Source organism: Bombina bombina, chromosome 8 (genome assembly GCF_027579735.1).
Source record: "Bombina bombina isolate aBomBom1 chromosome 8, aBomBom1.pri, whole genome shotgun sequence".
Lineage (NCBI taxonomy): Eukaryota > Metazoa > Chordata > Amphibia > Anura > Bombinatoridae > Bombina > Bombina bombina.
Window position 1 is genome coordinate 38,201,458 of NC_069506.1, and position 25,539 is coordinate 38,226,996.

At 35.7% G+C, this 25,539-nt stretch overlaps 1 protein-coding gene across 1 annotated transcript in view; it reads right to left on the bottom strand.

The window, feature by feature from the left end:
• Positions 1-735: 735 nt before the first annotated feature.
• LOC128638384 (carotenoid-cleaving dioxygenase, mitochondrial) overlaps positions 736-25,539 on the bottom strand; it is a 53,980-nt gene continuing 29,176 nt past the window's right edge. The window contains exons 7-12 of the mRNA XM_053690314.1: positions 22,605-22,765; positions 21,605-21,772; positions 14,684-14,821; positions 14,302-14,481; positions 6,238-6,348; positions 736-1,066 (exon numbers count right to left, since the gene is read on the bottom strand). Coding sequence (XP_053546289.1) covers positions 947-1,066; positions 6,238-6,348; positions 14,302-14,481; positions 14,684-14,821; positions 21,605-21,772; positions 22,605-22,765 — 878 coding nt within the window. The 3' untranslated portion in view covers positions 736-946. The remainder of the gene's footprint in view (positions 1,067-6,237; positions 6,349-14,301; positions 14,482-14,683; positions 14,822-21,604; positions 21,773-22,604; positions 22,766-25,539) is intronic.

The window sequence follows — 25,539 nt, forward strand, 5'->3', positions numbered from 1 at the left end:
TTTAAATATTAATATCAAGTAAATACAGCGTTTATAGTAAAGTATAGGTTATAGAACTAGTTATGCCTATTTTTAATAGTAACTCTCAAGCAACCAGAAATACACTTATCCGGAATCTATCAAATCCCCATGGGTGCCGGTTAACTGAGAGTCTACTGTATGTATGTATATATAATAAAGCAGGGCTTTTTGTGGTGGGGTACTCACCAGTACTGAGTACCCCCACCTCTGCAAATTTATAAGAGGTAGAATTTGTAATCATCATGTAAATACTCTAGTTTTCACAAGATAAGACTGCAGAATACATCAAACGTAAATAATCTTCTCCCTTTGCTTGTTTGGTATCCTGTACCAACATGTATGTATGTGTGTAGATATGCGTGTGTATGTATGCATTTTATATCATTATATATAAAACACTCCCACACGCACATATAGACACACATACAGATATACAATGTACACTCACATACACACATACTGTATAGACACATATAGCTGCTCCGGAGCCCTTCTAAGAAGCAGCAGTCATTAGACTTGTCTCTTCGATCGCTTTTGGTGATTGACAGTCCCTTCTCAATCGCACAAATGAAAGGGTGGGTATTGCAAATTAAGCAAAGTGTGAAATGATGCCTACAGGTTAGCAGACAAATAGAAGCTGTCTGTACGCCATTTAATACACGGGTCCCTTTTTGTGAGTGCTATGTGTAAATCTTGAATATAATCCACAAAATATATTTGTAATAAATGTGTTTTATTAGGTTTACAAAAAGATGTAAAACATCTTCTCTTGTATATATACATAGCTAAGTAAAGCATATAATGCATATGAAGATATAAACCAGCATTTGTTTAACCAGTTACTTGCAAATCACAGTTATTGATAATTTGTGATTCACAAATAGTACCTTCAGAAACAATTATGTTTTTTACTATTCTTTTCTCTTTAAGACTTATGAGGTACAAAGATACCGTGGAATCCGTAAGGCATCTGAACAGGCACTTCTGCTCTCCCAAGTTCTTTAAATTCTTTGGCGTCGATAATAAGGAGGAATGTGTTTTTATTCTAAAAAAAAAAAAAAAAAAAGAAAAAGACAAATGTCAAGATATGAAAATGTAAGAGACATTACACACACCTTTATTTAGTCATTTGCACACTGCAAATGACTTAATAAAGCACACACTGTATGTGACTAAATAAAGCACACACTGCATGTGACTAAATAAAGCACACAGTGTATGTGACTAAATAAAGCACACACTGCATGTGACTAAATAAAGCACGCAGTGTATGAGACTAAATAAAGCACCCACTGTATGTGACTATATGAAAATGTAAGAGACATTACACACACCTTTATTTAGTCATTTGCACACTGCAAATGACTTAATAAAGCACACACTGTATGTGACTAAATAAAGCACACACTGCATGTGACTAAATAAAGCACACAGTGTATGTGACTAAATAAAGCACACACTGCAAATGACTTAATAAAGCACACACTGTATGTGACTAAATAAAGCACACACTGCATGTGACTAAATAAAGCACACACTGTATATGACTAAATAAAGCACACACTGCATGTGACTAAATAAAGCACACACTGCATGTGACTAAATAAAGCACACACTGTATATGACTAAATAAAGCACACACTGCATGTGACTAAATAAAGCACACACTGTATGTGACTAAATAAAGCACACACTGCATGTGACTAAATAAAGCACACAGTGTATGTGACTAAATAAAGCACACACTGCAAATGACTTAATAAAGCACACACTGTATGTGACTAAATAAAGCACACACTGTATGTGACTAAATAAAGCACACAATGTATGTGACTAAATAAAGCACACAATGTATGTGACTAAATAAAGCACACACTGTATGTGACTAAATAAAGCACACACTGCATGTGACTAAATAAAGCACACAGTGTATGTGACTAAATAAAGCACACACTGCAAATGACTTAATAAAGCACACACTGTATGTGACTAAATAAAGCACACAGTGTATGTGACTAAATAAAGCACACACTGTATGTGACTAAATAAAGCACACACTGCAAATGACTTAATAAAGCACACACTGTATGTGACTAAATAAAGCACACACTGCATGTGACTAAATAAAGCACACAGTGTATATGACTAAATAAAGCATGCAGTGTATGAGACTAAATAAAGCACAAACTGTATGTGACTAAATAAAGCACACACTGCATGTGACTAAATAAAGCACGTAGTGTATGAGACTAAATAAAGCACCCACTGCATGTGACTAAATAAAGCACGTAGTGTATGAGACTAAATAAAGCACCCACTGTATGTGACTAAATAAAGCACAGACTGTATATGACTAAATAAAGCATGCAGTGTATGTGACTAAATAAAGCACACAGTGTATGTGACTATATAAAGCACGCAGTGTATGTGACTAAATAAAGCACACAGTGTATGTGACTATATAAAGCATGCAGTGTATGTGACTAAATAAACCACACAGTGTATGTGACTAAATAAAGCACACAGTGTATGTGACTAAATAAAGCACACAGTGTATGTGACTAAATAAAGCACACAGTGTATGTGATTTAATAAAGCACGCAGTGTATGTGACTAAATAAAGCACACAGTGTATGTGACTATATAAAGCACAGACTGTATATGACTAAATAAAGCACACAGTGTATGTGACTAAATAAAGCACACACTGCATGTGACTAAATAAAGCACACACTGCATGTGACTAAATAAAGCACGCAGTGTATGAGACTAAATAAAGCACCCACTGTATGTGACTAAATAAAGCACACAGTGTATGTGACTATATAAAGCACACACTGTATATGACTAAATAAAGCACACACTGCATGTGACTAAATAAAGCACACACTGCATGTGACTAAATAAAGCACACAGTGTATGTGACTATATCAAGCATGCAGTGTATGTGACTATATCAAGCACGCAGTGTATGTGACTATATCAAGCACGCAGTGTATGTGACTATATAAAGCACACAGTGTATGTGACTATATAAAGCACACAGTGTATGTGACTATATAAAGCACACAGTGTATGTGACTATATAAAGCACACAGTGTATGTGACTATATAAAGCACACAGTGTATGTGACTAAATAAAGCACACAGTGTATGTGACTAAATAAAGCACACACTGTATGTGACTAAATAAAGCACACAGTGTATGTGACTAAATAAAGCACACACTGTATGTGACTAAATAAAGCACACAGTGTATATGACTAAATAAAGCACACAGTGTATGTGACTAAATAAAGCACACAGTGTATGTGACTAAATAAAGCATACACTGTATGTGACTAAATAAAGCACACACTGTATGTGACTAAATAAAGCACACAGTGTATGTGACTAAATAAAGCACACACTGTATGTGACTAAATAAAGCATACACTGTATGTGACTAAATAAAGCACACAGTGTATGTGACTATATAAAGCACACAGTGTATGTGACTAAATAAAGCACACACTGAATGTGACTATATAAAGCACACACTGTATGTGACTAAATAAAGCACACACTGCATGTGACTATATAAAGCACACACTGTATATGACTAAATAAAGCACACACTGTATGTGACTAAATAAAGCACACACTGCATGTGACTATATAAAGCACACACTGTATGTGACTAAATAAAGCACACACTGCATGTGACTATATAAAGCACACACTGTATATGACTAAATAAAGAAAAAGTAAAGTAGAATTAGGGAAAAAATGGCCACTACACACATGGGTCACAACACTAAAACAAGGAACTGTATTAACCTGTAACACAACCCTCCAAGATAATTATTTGAAAACTGCATTCAGGTGGCACTTACACCCTTCACGATTATACAAATGGGAGGCATGTCTAACAGCTTATGTGGAGAGGAAGGAACCTATTTACATACATGGTGGCATTGTAGTAAGATTCACAATATCAGGCAAAAGACAATGTGACGACCAGAAAGGGTTATCAGACCCCTTCTACTGTCACTAATATGTCACAATCTAGCCACGCCAGGCAAGCTTGTGATTTAGTTCAGTGGGTGCAAGGGTTAACAACACTCTTTAGTCTGTACTAGACATAAAAGAAATGCCCCAAACTCCCCTTTAATGCCACCCACACTAAACTAACTATAATATCTAGCTGCCATCACTTAAGATTATATGATATGGGAAATCTTAAGGAAACCCCAGATTTACACATTAACTCTTAGAATACAATTTAGCTAAAATAACCTAAAATATACAGTTCTAATACTCCAGTCCTTTCAGTAACATGGTTCAATTATTAGACAAAGGTCAAAGCTTATTAAATTAATTTATTTATTATGCCAAAATATTATGCACAATGCATTATTAATAAAAAGTTGTTACAAGTAAAATTACACACAGCAAACAGGTTAAAATAAAATGAAGAAAATAACAGACCTAATACTTTCCTAGCTTATAAGTCTGCCCCAGGTAGATGGGCAAGAGAAGATGGTCACTCACGCTGTAGCAGCCTCCCATGTAGAATGAACAATCTTATTGTTAAAGCACAAGATGCTTATACATATTTTCCAGAGATCAAGTTGCCTGACCAAACCCCCCCTATTTTTATGACCTTCAATAAACTAAGTCTTTGCCTGAAATTATAGAACCCATTATAATTTCTGCTAGGTAAATCTATTTTCATATATGCAGACAGGCACTCTTAGTTTCATTGGGAGAATCAATTTGATATAAAATATGACATAGTTGTCATTGTCCCCTTCATTTAATGTCCTAACATGTTTTAAACACATATCTACAGTGTACCAATGTCCTTTTATTGACCTCATCAGGATATGGGACTAAGGCCTTGTTTTGTATCATGCCCTCTGCTGACAGTTTGACTGGATTTATGACTCAATGCATACACAATAACATTTGGTGGAAGGGGCCTTAGAAACTATTTATGAGGCTCCTGGCACTTCAAAAAAAACACAAACACACAGTTCTTCTTGAAAAACAAATCTGTTTTAGCTCACAGGCTAAAGAGAATTAACCCCTTAGCAGCTAAATCCTGAGATATTTGTGACTGACAACTAGACTAATAAGCACTATATTTGAGAACGAGGTGACCATCAACACAGAACATGCACTTCTACATTTACCAATACAGGGCTTCCCTCTAAAACATAATAAATTAATAGACATAATAAATTAATAGCCTTAATATGCACAGAAACCAAGATACAGGAAAACAGAGCCCCTTAGTTTCACGGTAATAGAACAAAAAATAGAATACATATATCAAATAAGTAGTTCTGCTGCTGACTACTATCCTCTAAAGATCACTTCCTGGAACTTTGGGAACCATGGATTATGTATTCTGAAGCTAAATGGATGGAATTGAACCTAAGAGACTGGAGAGAAAGAGTACTCTACCTATATCTACTGTAATTGCATATAATATATAATTGCTTAAAGCTTTCTGTAGTTGTATTATACCAATGTATACCAATTAGTGGGGAGCCCTTTGCAATCAAGTAGCTGAAAATATGTACAATTATTTTTATGCAATATTTATATTTAATAAAGTGTTTTTATTTTTACTGTAAATATTTGACAATCCAAGTTAAGTATTTCTAAATAGAATAAATATATATATATATATATATATATATATATATATATATATATATATATATTGTGTGTGTGTATATATATAAATTATATATATATATATATATACACACACACACACACACAATATATATATATATATATATATATATATATATATATATATATATATATATATATATATATATATACTGTATATATTTATGAATAAACAGAACATATTATTCTGCATATTATTTGCATTAGAATGTGAAATATTAATATTCCATGTTGGATCAGCGCATTTGGTTAAACCCAATCAGCTTTGCGCAACTTGTTTGGTGTTTTTTTCAGCTTTTCACGTTCTATTGAAGTCAATAAGGGAATTTGTTAAAGTGGTCGTAATATTCTAACATCGGCTTTTTGCGTGTGTTAAGTTAGCGCTTGTGCAAAAACATTTTCCTTTCAACTTGTAATATGCAAGAAAAGTTGAGTGCAGTTAATGCACAAGCAATAAATAGCACTCGACCCGTAATCTAGCTCTGAATGTGATTAAATAAAACACACTGAGCTGACTCTCTTGGTTACCTTATTAGGTGTGAGAACTGCAGATAAAATGATGCCGCTATCTTCTTCTGCTGAATCTGGATATGGCACAAAGATGGGCTCTGAAGGGTAAAATCCTTCTTCTTTCCAAACCTTTAAGACAAATAAAGAGAAATGAGATCCTAGAGTGGAGAACTCACACACAGAGGATAAGATATGGGGGCATATGTATCAAGCTCCGAATGGAGCTTGATGCTCCGTGTTTCTGGCGAGCCTGCAAGCTCGCCAGAATCGGCAGTTATGAAGCAGCGGTCACGAAGACCGCTGCTCCATAACCTGTCCGCCTGCTCTGAGCAGGCGGACAGACATCGCCGTAAATCAACCCGATCGAGTACGATCGGGTTGACTGACACCCCCTGCTGGCGGGCCATTGGCCGCAAGTCTGCAGGGGGCAGCGTTGCACCAGCAGCTCTTGTGAGCTGCTGGTGGAATGCTGAATACAGCGAGCGTATTGCTCTCCGTATTCAGCGAGGTCTGGCGGTCCGCCAGACCTTGATAAACAGAGCCCATGATGTCACTTTATTATGTCACTGATGATTTAAGGAGAAACTGTAAAACATTTAATAGATAGATAGATAGATAGATAGATAGATAGATAGATAGATAGATAGATTGGTAGCCAGATAGATATCAGATAGATAGATAGATAATATATAGATTTAGAGAGATAGATGGATGATTGATAGATATTAGATAGATAGATAGATAGATAATGTATAGATAGAGAGAGATAGATGGATGATAGATAGATAGAAATATAGATAATGTATAGATAGAGAGAGAGAGAGAGAGAGATGGATAATAGATAGATAGAAATATAGATAATGTATAGATAGACAGATAGATAGATAGAGAGAGATAGATGGATAATAGATAGATAGATAGATAGAAATATAGATAATGTATAGATAGATAGATAGATAGATAGATAGATAGATAGATAGATAGATAGATAGATAGATAGAGATAAATGGATAATAGATAGATAGATGATAGAAATATAGATAATGTATAGATAGATAGATAGATAGATAGATAGATAGACAGTCAGACAGACAGAACAAAATAACCTACTATAATATCAGGTTTGAAGCTAACGCAAGTGCAACTGGGCTTTAGGGCCCGATTGCTAAATGGCTGTTAAAAACAAACATACTCAAAATAGAAACATACACTATTTTTTAAAAAAAAGTTATATATAAAATATCCTTTTGTAAAACAAACAAAAAGAAAAATGGCTTTAAAGAATTGCTGAGAAAATAAATTGTATATATATATATGAAACCAAATCAAAGCAAAAGTTTTATCACTGTTACAGATTTAATACACTGCAAATAAATAATCATCGAAACATTAGAGGCAGCAGGCATATTTATTTGTTCTAAACCAATTCCATTTGTTTGTCTAACATTTAAAGGGATCTGAAACCCAAAAACGTTTCCAATTTACTTCTATTATCACATTTGCCTACTTTTTAAGGTATTCTTTGTTGTAGAGATGCATCGATAGGTGTGTGGAGCTCTATATGGTTTGAAATCATGCTGATATCTTCATTCTCTTGATATCTTTATTTGAGAAAGCAGACATAAAAGCTTAGGAGCCAACCTATTTTTGGTTCTGAACCTGGGTAGCGTTGCTGAATGGTGGCTACATTTATCCACTAATCAGCAAGCGCTACCCAGGTGCTAAACCAAAATGTGCTGGCTCCTATGATTACATTACTGATTTTCAAATAAAGATACCAAGAGAACGAAGAAAATTTGATAATAGGAGTAAAATAGAAAGTTGCTTAAAATTTCATGCTCTATCAGAATCATGAAAAAAAGGGCCGGTTTAGTGTCACTGTAAGGAGCAAATGAATGCACATATTATTATGATTAAAATCGGGGAATAAAAACCCAGGATCTGCATAGCCAAATGTAGCAAATTCTATCAGAGAGCAACAAGAATCTAGTTATAACAACATGCCGGCTACTTAAAGTGATGGTAAATGTCTCAAAGGTTGATAACGGCTTATGACAAACTATTGCGAAAGCTGTAGTCGCTATAATTTTTTTAAAAATATAATATTGCATTATTTATATATCGGCTTACTTTCTATTACTCTCCGGCATAGATAGACCCCGCCCCTTCAACTAAGCTCTGAATCTCAAAGGTGCCCATTTGTGCATGCGCGATGCAGCTGTTTAATGGGTAGACTTATGTGCGGCGAAATTTTTTTTTCGGAATGATTCGGATGTTTTCGAATTTCGTTTTCGGATCGATTTGAATTCGGATACATTCGAATGCATTCGTTTCAGATTCGTTCTGATTCATTCGTATTCGAATAAATTTGGATGTATTTGGTTCGGATTCGATTAGTTAATTCGGAAGTTCGGTATGTGTTAGGTGGGATGTGCTGTGTATTAAACAAGTATTATGTACTGTAATATTAGGTGTAACCCATAGCAGAGTGATATAACCTAATATACAGTACAATACAAGTGTAATTGTGATTAGTCCATGGCCATCCGAATGTTACGAATAAATCCAAACTAATTCGGATTTATTCGTTAGATTCGGTGCTACGGTAATTTGGAAATTCAAATCGATCCGAATCTCTGAATTTGACAAATTCGTCCTAATTTAAATTCGGAACGAAACGAAACGCACATGTCTATTAATGGGAATACAATGAATCCAGAAGCAGCATGACGTCGTAAACGCATGTGCAAAAGATGCAGGTTTTTTTTGGTGATACATGCCAAAATGCCAGGAATATGATAGGCGAACGGAAAACACGTAATAAAAAAAAAGTCTAAGTGTCAGGGCTGCTGGAGCGTGAGATATAACATGAGCTGTTTAAAATGAAATACAGAAGTAAGCTTGCAAATGTAAATTTTTGATAAATTAAACCAATATTATTTTTTGATTTTACATCAGATGGTAGAGTACTCATTGTGAATTTACCATCACTTTAAATGATACTGTAATTCAACTTAACCACCTCCTTTTTGTGTATACTTTAATAAAGTTACAATATGTTTCTATAATTACATTATGTTGATTGCAGTAAATCAATTTGCAATATTTGTATGTACAAAGTAGATGTAATATCAGTATATCGCACTACTTTACCACAGAGTAATCCATTAGTAAATGAGCAATGTCTACCACGTCTAAGGGTGTTTGAGTGGTTATTAGCCATGCACTTTGTATGTGCTTTACATATTAGCAATTGTTGTCATATCTATACCATAATTGTTCTTATCTATTTCTATTTTTGACAGATCCAGCTGGCCCCTTATGCAAAAATTAATAAACTAATATTTTTAGTTATTATAATGTTATTTAGTTATAACAAATCCCATTAAAATTGAAAGACTACTCAATCCTTCCCCCATTCCTTCACGCGTTTCGCCTGGTAAAGCTTTATCAAAGGACCATTCCTGTTTATACTCGTGTTTCCTTTGCTGGTTTGCAAGTGAGGAATCTTGCTTCATTTAGATGAAAGGAAATATTTTTTACTTTGAATCCTGTTATTTTGTTGCACAATTACATTTTACTTTGCTTCTGTGAATCATGAGTAATGTTTACTTTTAATACTTTGTTTTTTATTGCCAATGTAATTAAGCTAAATACATAAATATAATTTTTTTGATCCCATTTTTTTCTCTTTGAAGTCTGTGGAAATCCCTAAATTGAACAACACATAGAAATCATAACAGATTAAGTGTGCCTTGTGTTGTTCTTAAAGGGGCAGTACAAAGTGAAAATGGATGCTTCTCAAATTGCACAGACTTTTAAAACATTTAACCAAAGATTGGATTTAATTGCACTCTCCCTATATTACTTACACCTGCGCCAGGCAGATATGCAAACTCAAATATCTTCTACAACAACACTAGCATCTGAACCAAAGGTTTCACACTCTGGAGCAAGAGACTTTGTAAACAATGTCAAGCAACTATTCAGTAGAACAATGATTTCCTTGTTTTAGGAGGAGCCTGCCAACTGGGTATAAAAGTTACTGGAAAAGGAAAGTCCTCTACTTAAAGGGATATTAAACCCATTTTTTTTTTTCATGATTCAGATAGAGCATGCAATTTTAAGCAACTTTCTAATTTATTTCTATAATCAAATTTTCTTCGTTCTCTTGGTATCTTTATTTGAAAAAGCAATAATTTAAAGGGACATGAAACCCAAAATGTTTCTTTCATGATTTAGATAGAGAATACAATTTTAAACAACTTTCCAATTTACTTCTATTATTTAATTTTCTTCCTTCTCTTGTTATCCTTTTGCTGAAAGGTTTATCTAGGTAAGCTCTGGAGCAGCAAAGAACCTAGGTTCTATCTGCTGATTGGTGGCTGCATATATATATCCCGATTGTCAATTGACTCACCCATGTGTTCAGTTAGATAACAGTAGTGCATTGCTGCTGCTTCGACAAATGATACCAAGAGAATGAAACAAATTAGATAATAGAAGTAAATTAGAAAGTTGTTTAAAATTGTATTCTCTATCTGAACCATGAAAGAAAATGTTTGGGTTTCATGTTCCTTTAACTCTATGGATTCCTTCATCACAGTTCCACTAATGGCCAACAGATACCACATGGAACCAATCAGCCTTAAAGGGATATTCCAGCAAAAATTGGAATCTACATGGATGCATTTCAGTTTTGAATAGAAGCATTTTTGTAATATACATGTATTAGCAACAAATGCTTCTAATAAAAGCTATAGCTGTTTCAAAAGTGTATTTAAGTATGCACCGTTCACCAGCATTTTAAACACAGCAGTTGCTCAGAGAGCATAAGGTGCTTTTACCATCTGATAATGACTCAATTTGCTAATTGCTGACATGATAAAAGCCCCACTGGCACTCTGAGCAGCTGTAGTATTTAAAATGCCGGAATGTCCCTTTAAAATATCAGTACAAAGTGAGTCAGTCAGAAGCCGTTAGAGATAGGTAAGCCTCTATTTACAACCTTTTTTTATTCCACTTTGAAGCCTTCTTTGCACTGTACAATTAGAATAATAATTGTATTATACAATAAGCATATAGAGGTTCCTAGACTCATTGATTCAGGGGCAACCGGATACTTAAAAAAATAAAATAATTTGTGGATCAACATTAAATACCTTCTGTGAAAAAAAGAGTAATAAAATAATGATGTTTAATGGTTCTACCTCAAAACCTATTATTTCTAAAACACCACATCAATAAAGAACATCAGGAGTTATTATTCTTTAATATTATACTATCTCCCCTGTTTGATGTAGTGCTGAGCCTATCCTTGCTTACCTTACATAACCCCACTATCCAATGGAAGCCTTTCAAAATCCAGTACATTTGTAGTTGAAAAATAGTCACAACTTATTTGTGCTATTTCTTCACATATCCCTAATGTACTGTAATTGCTGACTTTGCAGACCTATTTAGTAAAAAATAAGCCTTATGACAGCCCCATAGATGGAGGGGGCAAAAATACCATTTGGGCACATTTTCCCACTTGCTGAACCAGAGCTTCATGCATTAAAGGAATACATTAACTCTAGCCTAAAAAAAGACTTTATCCAACCTTCAACTTACCAGCTTGTATCTTTTTGTTATTAAAAAAAGATAGTTTCTATTGTTGACTATCGCTAACCCAACACCGCGTTAGACCTACAGCACTAAACCCGAAGGTAGTTATAAATATTTTACATTCCAATGATCTTCAGATAGAAAGAAAATGTATATACTTATATACTGTATGTATGAATATATACAGGTATATACAGTATGTGTATATATATATATATATATATATATATATATACACACACACACACACGCACACACGCACACACACGCACAAACAGTATCTCACAAAAGTGAGTACACCCCTCACATTTTTGTAAATATTTTATTATATCTTTTCATGTGACAATACTGAAGAGATTACACTTTGCTACAATGTAAAGTAGTGAGTGTACAGCTTGTATAACAGTGTAAATTTGCTGTCCACTCAAAATAACTCAACACACAGCCATTTATGTCTAAACCGTTGGCAACAAAAGTGAGTACACCCCTAAGTGGAAATGTCCAAATTGGGCCCAAAGTGTCAATATTTTGTGTGGCCACCATTATTTTCCAGCACTGCCTTAACCCTCTTGGGCATGGAGTTCACCAGAGCTTCACAGGTTCCCACTGGAGTCCTCTTCCACTCCTCCATGACAACATCATGGAGCTGGTGTATGTTAGAGACCTTGTGCTCCCCCACCTTCCATTTGAGGATGCCCCATGCTCAAAAGCATTTAGGTCTGGAGACATGCTTGGCCAGTCCATCACCTTTACCCTCAGCTTCTATAGCAAGGCAGTGGTTGTCTTGGAGGTGTGTGTTGGGGTCGTTATCATTTTGGAATGCTGCCCTGCGGCCCAGTCTCTGAAGGGAGGGGATCATGCTACAGTATGTCACAGTACATGTTGGCATTCTTGGTTCCCTCAATGAACTGTAGCTCCCCAGTGCCGGCAGCATTCAAGACCATGACACTCCCACCACCATGCTTGACTGTAGGCAAGACACACTTGTTTTGTACGCCTCACCTGGTTGCCGCTATACACGCTTGACACCATCTGAGCCAAATAAGTTTATCTTTGTCTCATCGGACCACAGGACATGGTTCCAGTAATCCATATCCTTAGTCTGCTTGTCTTCAGCAAACTGTTTGTGGGCTTTCTTGTGCATCATCTTTACAAGAGACTTCCTTCTGGGACGACAGCCATGCAGACCAATTTGATGCAGTGTGCGGCGTATGGTCTGAGCACTGACAGGCTGACCCCCCACCCCTTCAACCTCAGCAGCAATGCTTGCAGCACTCATACGTCTATTTCCCAAAGATAACCTCTGGATATGATGCTGAGCATGTGCACTCAACTTCTTTGGTCAACCATGGCGAGGCCTGTTCTGAGTGGAACCTGTCCGGTGAAACCGTTGTATGGTCTTGCCCACCGTGCTGCAGCTCAGTTTCAGGGTCTTGGCAATCTTCTTATAGCCAAGGCCATCTTTATTTAGAACAACAATACTTTTTTTCAGATCCTCAGAGAGTTCTTTGCCATGAGGTGCCATGTTGAATTTCCAGTGATCAGTATGAGAGAGTGTGAGAGAGATAACACCAAATTTAACACACCTGTTCCCCTTTCACACCTGATACCTTGTAACACTAACAAGTCACATTACACCAGGGAAGGAAAATGGCTAATTGGGTCCAATTTGGACATTTCCACTTAGGGGTGTACTCACTTTTGTTGCCAACGGTTTAGACATTAATGGCTGTGTTTTGAGTTATCTTGATGGGACAGCAAATTTACACTGTTATATACGCTGTACACTCACTACTTTACATTATAGAAAAGTGTAATTTCTTCAGTGTTGCCACATGAAGAGATATAATAAAATATTTTCAAAAATGTGAGGGGTGTACTCACTTTTGTGAGATACTGAATATATATATATATATATATATATATATATATATATATATATATATATATATATTAAAAGATACATCTATTTAAAAATACAAAGGACGTTTTCATCTAAGTGAAGATTGAAAATTGGAATGTAAAATAATTACAGTAAAAACACATTGTTAAATATAAAATGGATTAAAAATGATTTTTCTACTTTTAGGGTATTTGAATGGAAAGGGCTCCAAAGTGTGTGTCTATATAAATATGTGTGTGTTTATATGTGTATACATTTTTTTTTATAAGAGTTAAATGTTATATGGTATGACAAGGTTATAAGTTTACATTTTATATATTAAATAAAATGTTACATTTAAACGTGCAAAATGTTTTTTTTAGCTAATGTCACTATTTTGAGAGTGTTTTATCTGTTATATACAAACATAGGATTGCCAAAAAAAGGTTATATTTAATCTTTTAAACATTTATTCACCATTTCAAATGTCTACAAAATAGACATTCGCCCATTCGTAAGTCTTTTGTAAAAATGTTAGTAAATCTGTATGCAAGCGCCTAGCTAATTGTTAGACAATGCCGACCCTCTCATACCTTAGCTTTCTTAGTTTCTATATCCACTTTCATCAGAGAATCGCCAACCAGATGCTGAAACCCACATCCGTAAACGTAGCGGTACCTCTTGGCATTGTACTTAGCATAATTTATTTGTGGAAATTCTAAACCACACAAATCAAGCGAATCGTCATAGAGTTTTTCATGTGTGCACCATATCTAGGTATAAAAGAAAAGAAGAATTAATTTGACTTGCATTAATTCTTGTCTCAAGCTCCTATAAAGTATAGATTGTTAGAAAACAGCGTACATAGAAAAGTCATCATCCCAGATCACAATGCTCTGCTAGCGTACTCTGCTGCACGCATTGCGCGAGTACATTGTTTTACATTTTATTTTAGAACGTCAGTGAAACATTTACCTTTCCATCAGCTCTCTTCTCTGCTGTGGCAGATGTGTAATTCAGTGGTTTAATAATCAGATCTTGTTCAGTCTTTGTGTCGATACCAAGCGGGAGAACAAACCTGCGTGGGTATGCTTTAGGGACCTTTTTATACAGCTACAAGGAAAGAGAAAAACATATGCTATAGATTTAATTAATGTACTTAAGCTACTTGACTATGAAAAAAATATCCTGAAATTACAACAAAGGTGACTAATATGGAATATGTCGTCTATTTCTGAGTGCTGAAACTACTAAATAGCTAATCCACTCCCTGGTAATTTCCCGACTTGACTACTGTAATAACCTACTAACTGGTCTTCCTAAATCAGCAACAAATGAATTCCACTTGCCTAATAAGTGCCCTCATCTAACTCCACACTAACATCATTCTCACCTTTGCAATCCCAACCTCCTGTTTTTTCCCCCTCCTACCCATCTAGATTGTAAGTTCCCACAGGAAAAGGGCCCTCAATTCCCCATGTATTTGTTTGCTAAATTTTGTCCGGTGTCTTTTATATTATATTGTACTGTATTTGTATCTTTGGACTCATGGACAGCACTGCAGAATCTGTTGGCGCTTTATAAATAAAGAATAATAATAATAATAGAAGTTTTACAAGTACTAAACCATAAAAATAAGAGACAAAAATTTGCGCTGGTATTACAAGTTGACAGCAATGCAAAAGCAAGCCGCGTTAGCATTGCTGTGAAGCATTGCGCTCATGAGAGAGCGATTCGAGAATCGATAGGCTCCAATGGGAGTCTCATTCTCATGCCGTCATAGACACGGCATGTGAACTAGCGCAGTGAAGGGCGTAAATCATGAAACGATGGGCAGCAAATGTTAAATATATATGTATATGATTATATACATATATATTTATGTTAATATGTGTATATACACATATTAACATAAATATATATGTATATAAGCATATACATATATATTTAAATAGCGGTCTAAGAAAACACACAGTTCTCATAGACTGAAATGTAAAGGCACTTTTTATTGCTGTTTTTTTCTAGCACCCCACACCTGCTGCTTTTATCCCCTTAAAACTCCCTAGTGCAGATGTTTTTTATAGAAAAAACTATAAATATCCTCTATTTTGAGGGCATTTAGTGCCCTTTTTGAAAATTAACCAGAGATCTGATCTTTGATTAATTTTCTGAGCACTAATTGCTACCGCAAGCTCACAGCAGCAATAACCAGCCACTTGTAATGGCTGGTTATTTATTGTGCGCCCACAAATGGGCAACTTTAGCGCTCCACTTGTAATACAGCCCTTAATAATGTAAACATAATGACTGTATACTTCCTTACTACTCATTTAATTATTACTACTGTTCATTTGCCTATAAATAAAGTAAATACATTTTGCAGGAAGGATCCACTTTACAATACAGTGTTTGGAGAAAACTAAGTCACTTAGTGACATTTACTTGTTGTCACCATAATTAATATACAGTTCCAGCTCAGGTCAAAGGGGACAGTTATGCTGCAGGAACTATTAGCATTATTTTAGCTCTGTCCCTGATATACTCTGACGGTGCAGCACATGAGAAGGATGTAATGAACACTTATTTAGGGATCAATATCAAGCAATCTGCTCCTGAAATGGCTTTTTGCTTTCTGGGTGAATTGGTCAGTATGTTTTCCGACTGTTCACAATACAAAATAGATCCCTTTGTCTAAATCCCTCGGCATCAATGTGATATGGTGCCAATAGGCAGCTGCTTACAATACCGAATTAGAAATCTGTCCCTTACTAGAGGACAACATTTAGTCTTAGGATAGAAATCGTATAAGTATTACATGTATTGATGTAATCAGAGAGCATTGGGGGTTACGGTAAATGGGACTAAATTAGGGATATGATTAAATAAGGAGACTTAGGAATAGGATACAATGTAAGTCAGCAGTTGTAAAGGGCAGTAAGGTACCATCATGTTTAATAAGGGATATAAATTCATGTAATGAAAATATAAATTTGCCTCTATGAGCTCGATTTATCAAGCCCTTTGCCTCTCTGCGACTGCAGGTTCTCACAAGGGAACCTGCAGTCACAATTTATCAGACAGCGGTCATCAGGAGATTGACAGCCCCTGCCCGCGAATGGTTGACTGTGAGCGGGCAGGGGGGCGGAAATTGCACACGAGCGCAAAATAAATAAATTCTGTGCGCCAGAGGCGAGCTGCGCCAGACAGGGGCACATATGTATGCCTCTGTCCGCCATAGCTTGTTAAATCGATGGTTATCCTCACCATGAATGTGCAGAGCAATTGTGGCACCAGTTGGTTAAAGAGACATTGTACTCTAAATTTTTCTTTGCATAAATGTTTTGGAGATGATCCATTTATATAGCCTATCTGGTAGTGGTTTTATAAAAATATATACTTTTGCTTATTTTTTTAAGAACATTGTGCTGATTTTCAGACTCCTAACCAAGCCCCACATTGTCAGAAAAAGGGTACGGTTAGGGTCTGTTTGTGAACACTTAGGGTACAACTGCTCTGGTTGTACAATCAATGGATCATAATTACATTTTAAGGAACTAATATGTACCATTTAGGGGTAAATAAGGTACAAATATGTTCTCAACTGTCAAACTGTCCATGTCTGTACCATTTAATCCCCCAAAAAGGTACAATCACTTGTGTGACCAAAAGGTTGAGGGGGATGGGTGTTTTAAGGCTGCAGTGCAAGACCCTGCAAGTCCATATAATTTGTGCACCTTAATTATTCAATGAACACATAACTGGCACTCACCCAAAATAAATTCAACATACATGTTGTACAGCAAAATAATTAACTTTCAATGGTTGTTGGTAATATGCAAGAGATGGGCAAAGCAAAAAAAATACTTAACAACCCATATCTTCAATGACACTGGGAAAGATTACAAGTAGCACGTCATAAGTTTTTCCGTGCATGATGTAGTCTTTTCGCAATCAATTTTTCCACTGCGCAGCTATCACAAATTTTTAAAAATTGTGATTGCGCAAACGCATTCGCCTTGTACTCAACAATACTTTCTGCACTTGAAGAGCTGTAGTTAACAGTTTGGCACAACATAAAAGTTTAATGTAACACTTCAAAAATACATTACAGAGTACACTTACACTCATTTTAGCACTGTCCAATAAAAATGATTTTAAAAATATATTGCACACAAAAGTTATAAGGGCTCAAAGAAACGAGATTTAAAGTGTTAGAACAAAAAAAAGCAGACGCAGGGATTTTAAATTGACATATATAGAGGAACATGGATTTATATGTATAGAGATATGTTTAACTATGGACATACTGAATAGATTTTACATTACAATCTTATGCACATTAAACAATATCTCAGAGGGATTTTCAAAGAGATATTTGCATATATCTATCTATCTATATATCTATATATCTATATATACACACATACACACACACACTGTATATACATTTTCATGTAAAACTTTTCAAAGAGAAAACCTCATGGGCTTTGCGCAACATATTAGGGTTTTTGTGTGTTTTTTTTCTATTTGTCTTTTCCATTGACTTCTATGGGGAATAAGTAATAATTAGTAATTTTGCAACTTGTAATTCCTGTGCAACCCCAAATGCGAAAAGGCCATAACACATGCTTTGTTTTTTAAACTGATTTGCCGCACGACTTATAATCTTGCCCACTGTGTTGCTGGTTCTAAATGGCACACAAGCACTTAAAGGGCCATGATACCCAATTGTTGAAACACTTGAAAGTGATGTAGTATAGCTGTAAAAAGCTGCTTAGAAAATATCACCTGAACATCTCTATGTAAAAAAGAAAGATATTTTACCTCAAAATGTATTCACACCCCATGTCTGTCCCGGGACAGCTAAGGGAGTGAGCTTACGTGCACTCTCATCTTATTTCCCCATTTAGTTTAAGGAAGTTTACTATGAAATCTCATGAGAGTTAAGTGAAATCTCATGAGATCACAGTGACCTCAGCACTGCTGATGCTGATTGGCTGTTCTTTTTTTTTTTTTACCTGCAGCTGGACAGCAGCTGAGTATAACTTTTTACACAGAACTTACTCTGCCGAGCTGAAGAAATTGTGAGGTAAAATATTTTCCTTTTTTACATAGAGATGCTTAGGTGATATTTTCCATTCAGCTTTTTACAGTTATACTGCATCACTTTCAAGTGATTTAGCATATGAGTATTATGTCCCTTTAACATTTTAATGTTTATATTTAGAGCATCAAGATGATAACTCTTACACATAAAGCAAATATAGTAACTTAAAGGGTTATTCCAGCCAAAATTGAAAACCACATGGGTGCCTTTCGGTATTGAACAGAAGCAATTTTGTAATATACATGCATTAGCAAAAATGTTTCTAATCTAAGTTATAGCTGTTTCAAAAATATATTTAAGTATGCACCGTGCACCAGCATTTTAAACACAACACTTGTTCGGAGAGCCTAAGGTGCTTGCACCATCTGGTAATGACTTAATTTGTTAATTGCTGACATGATACAAGTACCACTGATGATCTGAGCAGCTGCATTTTTTAAAATGTGGGTGCAGTGAAAATATCTAGCTATGCTTCACATGCACGTGCAGAGAAAAATGTTAACACTTAAACAGTTATAACTTAAAAGAAGCATTTTTGCCAATACATGTACATTGCAAATATGTTTCTCTTCAAAGATGCAATAAATCTACGTGCATTTATATTTTGACTGGAATGTCCCTTTAAATTACAAAGAAAACATTTCATTTTAAATTCTATAAAATAAACAAAAGCTGTTTAAGAACCAGTTTTATAAAAATCTATTGGTTGAAAGTTCCTTGACATGTGTAACACAGCTCAATCTATTGGTAGAAGGGTCATCACCAAAATGTGCACTGGGGAATAGACTAATTTGCATATATTTTGCATAGAGTGACAATTCAATATATGGTTTAAAGGGACAGTATACACTCATTTTCATATAACTGCATGTAATAGACACTACTATAAAGAATAAGATGCACAGATACTGACATAAAAATCCAGTATAAAACTGTTTAAAAACTTACTTATAAGCTCAGAGTTTAGCTCTGTTTAAAAAGGTAGCTGGAAATCCCACTGCAAGTGGGAAATAAGACCCCCCCCCCTTCTTTTGCATATGAAAAGACCCTTTACACAAACAGGAGTAAGCTGGTGTAGGTAGCTGACGGTATTTTCATAAAACTTTGGGGCTTGGTTAGGAGTCTGAAAATCAGAGCAATGTTATTTAAAAATAAGCAAAACTATACATTAAAAAAATAAATAAAAATAAAAAACTTTATGGGCTACATAAATAGATCATCTACAAAACATGTATGCAAAGAAAAAATGAGTGTATAATGTCCCTTTAAGTTTTATTGTTGATTCCTCCCCTTCCTTTTGCTAGAGTTATATTTTATTATTATGTTGTTTTCTATATGTTTACGTTTTATGTGGCGTGTGTCACCTTAAGTTAAATAGGAATGCTGTTAGAGTCTAGTACAGAGTGAAAAAAAAAAATTCTGATAGCTCCTTTTGGAACTGTTTGTTTTGCCTGGTTCTTTCAGGAATTTCAGTGGCAGGACCTGCTATTAGGCTACACTTTCCAAAATTATAAAAACTTCAATGTGGCTATTGTTATACTTTCTGAACAAAAACACAGTAGGTGAATTGATATTTAAATGTTAAATAATAAATGTGATGGAACAGCATGTTTAATATGCTGTGTTGAGTACAAATTTGCCAATTGCCATCATGGGGTACAAAGGGCTTGTCACTGGGGCAGTACCCTTGAAAAGACAAATTTGCACCATTTTTTAAGGGTACATTATGGTACCATAGCATTAAGGTCCCATTTAGTTAACAAAGGAAAATATTTGCCTTTGAAAGGTACAATCTGCAAGGGTACCAATATGTACCCATATTAAAGGATACAGCAGATGCACTTTTGAGGATACAGCCCCAGTGACAAGTTGTTGTACTCCTAAAGGTACAATTTTTGCACATTTTTTCTGACAGTGCACAGTGTCAAATGTATACGCGCATACTCCTGTTTATGTTATCTGTCTTTTCATATGCAGGGAAGGGGGGAAGAGTGTCGGTTCGTTTTGTTAACCCAGCCCTTTTTAGTGGGTGTCCCAGACTACCTCATCAACAGTGCTAAACTGGGAGATTCTAAGTATATTTTTAAAAGGTTTTATACTACATATTTTAGTGTATGTGCATATTCTTCTTTATAGTTGTGTCTATTACATGCAGTTATATAAAAATGGTGTATACTGTCCCTTTCAGAAGGACATTACAGTACTGGAAAAAAGTGCAGAGTATAGTGCCAAATTAATAAGGTGGATAAAGGATTTGTATTATGAACTAAAGCTGGAAAGGTTGCAGTTATTTACACTGATTGCCAGCCTGGAGTCAAGAAGGATTACCCCTTATGAGGCACATTTGGAAATCACTTAAATTTGATTTGATTTGTTTTTTTCTTCATTTGGATACACAGTAATAACAGGAATGTGTGAAATGTTGTACTTTATAAAGTTGTTTTTACCCTATAATACTATGTAGCTATAATATTTCCCCCTTAGCTTTATTACCATGTCACGGTCACTGTTTATACACAGTTTAAAAATGCTATTCCTTATTTCACACTGCCTTTATGAGTATTATCTAGTGGCACATACGCAGCTGTCAAGGAAAACGTATTTATTAAGTACCGTATTTAGATGTCAATCTTTTCATATGGATTATATTTTTTGAGAATAAAATCCCTTTTTATCAGTGTGTTTCCCTTTAAGGTTTATCAGTATTTGCATGGCATAAAACTGCATATAACATTATTTGTGTTTGTTTCAACAAGTTCTAGCATTCCCCCTCACTATAGCACATGTACCTCATTCAGACCTTGCCCCGACTGGCGCAGGTTTTGCAACTGAAAAGCCTCCACAGCTCCCCCATCATCCTGGCAGCAAAGGTCAAGAACGATGCAGCCTTTGTCCTCATACGCATTGATATGGTGAAAGGTCGCAAAGGCCTGTGTGTGGTACGTCACTGGGTGCAGCTGAAATGACACCAAGGTAATATGAAATGGCTAGAACCTTATGAGATGGCAAAAGGGACAATCAACAACACAGCATGCTGAGGTTTATACTTTATGCAACTTTGCAATTAAAATTACTTTACAAAAGGGCTGCTAAGTCATTTTTTTGTCTCTAAGATCAGCAATGTTTACACCCTCCCCTCCCCCCAGGAACATAACCAATCACTGGCTGGTGTGTACGCTCCATGCACACACTTACATAATACCCATATGCTAAATCACTTGAAATTGATGCATCATAATCATAACTTTAAAAAGCTGATATGAAAATATCACCTGAACATCTCTATGTAAAAAAGAAAGATATTTTACCTCACAAATTCTTCAGCTCACCATAGTAAGTGCCCTGTGAACAGTTATACTTCAGCTGTTGTCCAGCTGTGAGTTGAAAAATAAAAAAAAAACAATAGCCAATCAGCATCAGCAGTGCTGAGGTCATGCTTTGCTTCACTGTGATCTCATGAGATTTCACTAAAATCTTGTGAAATTTCATACCAAAAACTTTCTTAAACTGAATAGGAAAATAACATGACTGTGCCTGCACATGGCAGATGCACACTCCCTTGCAAATTCTGGGACTAGCATCCTCATTGGCTGTTTAAAGTCTCTTTACATTGGGGTGTGAATACATAGATGTTCAGCTGATATTTTATAGTCAGCTTTTTACAGTTATGAGGTATCACTTTCATGTGCTTCAACATTTGGGTTTCAGGTCCCTTTAAGTGTTCATCACACTTGATATCATAAGCACAAGCTCCTTTGGAGAGCCTAATACTGGTTCAGCAGTAATTACCTCTCCTGTGTGCTTACTCGCCACGTGAAACACAGTACTGTGCTGTGGCTCCCAGCTCATACTGTCTGAGAACGATTTCCCCCTTAATTTGCTGGTGAGGATCTTCATAATGTTTAACTTCAGAGGTTGTTCTACAAATATTACATAATTCTCAGTCATTCCTGAGAAGAAAAAACAGTGAGGCATTACTTTATTTTAAAACACAAACATTTCACAATGATGCTAAAACTTAAAGTTATCGTAAATCCGAGCGTTTAAAAAACGCTAGGATTTACCATCACTAAAAATAAAGTGGAGTTTAAGTGATTAAATATGTAAAAAAAGGGTGCTAAACTCATCCTTTCTGTGCCGTTGCACAGCGCTAAACTCGTTGGCTCCGGACCCCCACGGCACTTCGATCTTCTACCAATGAGGTGCCACTTACACCTCTTAACCAATAGCCGTGTGTGCATACAGAAACCTGTTAGTTGACACGCACAGCTATTGGTTCAGAGGTGCAAACGTCACCTCATTGAAGGAGATTGATGTGCGGTGGGCGGCCGGAGCTGCTGAGTTTAGTGCTGTGCAATGGCACAGAAAGGGTGAGCTTAGCACCCTTTTTTACATATTTGATCACTTAAATTCCACTTTATTTTTAGTGACGGTAAATCCTAGCGTTTGTTATACGTTTGGATTTATCATCACTTTAAAAGTAAGTTTGATACACACAGCAGTATAGTGTGAATTAACATGGAATCATCATGATTTTCTATATGTTTGTGCTTGTAAAAACGCTTGTGAGAATAATTATCACGGGTTTTGCGCACAAGACTGCCAACTGTACACAGATACGTGCATCAGCATCTGACTCGTGCGTGTGTCTGAGTGCCACAATGATGTCACTTGTGCTTACCTGTGGGCGACTAGCAGATGGCGTAAACCACAAAAGTTGAGAAAAAAAAAACTGCAACGTGTTTTTAAGAAATAATTTTTGCACAAATTAGCATATGTGCAAAGAAGAAAACAAAAATCACTGCAAAGGGAGGGAGAAGAGGATGGTCAAGTGGTGAAGAAATAGATTGCGGCAGCAGAGGGTCATTTTAGAGAGGGAAATGGGTTTCAGTAGAAAGGTTTATGTAAAATTAGAGATTTTTGAGGTTAAAAAAAATAAAATTGTTTTGTTTTTAAGAATATGTTTTTTTTTTTTTTGCAATATAGTCCCTTGCAAACTATGGCAACAATTATATTGAAGCTGGTAACCATGTTAGACTGGACGACACACATTAAAATGACTGGTTATAAAGATGTAATTATTCACTAGTTGCATTCCGGTAATTAGGAGGCACTGGGTGCCGTTAAAAGGCCACTAAACACTGTAGACATGCATAATCAATAAATGCATAATAAACAGACAATGCAAAACCACTTAGTTTAAATTAGTAGTAGTAGATTTTTTTTCTGACAAATTTCAAAAGTTACTGTTACTTTTCTTCCCATTGCATCATGTGACAGCCATCAACCAATAACAAAATGCATATATATGTATATCCTGTGAATCTTGCACATGCTCAGTAGGAGCTGCTGCCTTAGAAAGTGTCAATATAAAGACTGTGCACATTTAGATAATGGAAGGGAATTGGAAAGTTATTTAAAATCATCTGCTCAATCTGAACTATGATGAATCATTTTGACTTTAGTGTTCCTTTAAACATTAACTTTTCAGTTCACACTAAAGTCATAAACAACTTTTGTCTAGCTGAATGCTGATGTTATTGTGTAAACATGATCCCCTGCCTCTAATAGTTGTAAAGGGATAGAATGCCCTGTACAACCAATATTATAAAATATAAATAAATATACAATACTGTTTACTAAAAAAAAAAAAATATATATATTTTCACTAAACATGTGAGCCTAACATAGATGAAAATGAAATAATTTTATAAGAAACGGAGTATAGCATTACTATGTGCAATGATCTGCAGAGTATTCACAGTATCTTCCCTCTAAAAACTGCAATGTGAAGGTATTAATAGTTTATTGTAGAAAACATGAGGAAAACTCAACAATAACCAGTAACGTTAATGAATTCCGCAGACACACAGGTGATCTTGCTAAAGGCATCTCAGCTAATTTCCCTATTAACTCCATAACTCAATAAATGAATCACTTATGTTATCACTTAACTGAGTGCAGTCACCCAAACTTTTTAAGCATTCATTTTTGGAGAGTATCTAAATTACTTATCATAAAAAAATATATTTTTACCTCACAAGGAACCAATCTTCATAGTTAAAAAGCTCAAGGGTTAAGTGTATGACGTATATGTCTCTTTAGATTCCAAGGGGTAGATTTACCAATAGCCAAATGGCCCTTGTTCCCTGCGCCTCGTCGGAAACAGCAGTTTTGAAGCTGCGGTCTAAAAATCGCTGCTCCATAACTTGTCCGCTGTCTCTGAGGCTGCAGTCTTCAATCCGCCGATTCTATACGATCGGGCTAATTGAAACCCCCTGCTAGCGGCCAATTGGTCACAAATCTGCAGGGGGCAGCGTTCTGTCGTATGCTGTCGGCATTCAGCAATGTCTGTCAGACATGATACTCTACATATATATACCCCTAAGGTGCCGATTTATCAAGGGCAGAATGGCCCCTTATGCCCGTTTCCGCGCAAGCCTTCATAACAGCAGTTATGAAGCAGCAGTCTTAAGACCGCTGTACCTTAACTGGTCCGCCGCCTCTGAGGCGAATCTGCAGGGGGCGGGATTGCACAAGCAGTTCTCTAGACGCTGTCGGCATTCAACAATGTCTGGCGGACATGATACACTACAGCGACATCATGTCTGCCAGACAATGATAATTCTGCCCCTAAGTGTTCTTGACTTATTTGGGGGAGATTCACTAAAGTGATGTGAGGAAACATCCCGCTTTTATGTTCTTTGGATGATACACGTAAGCC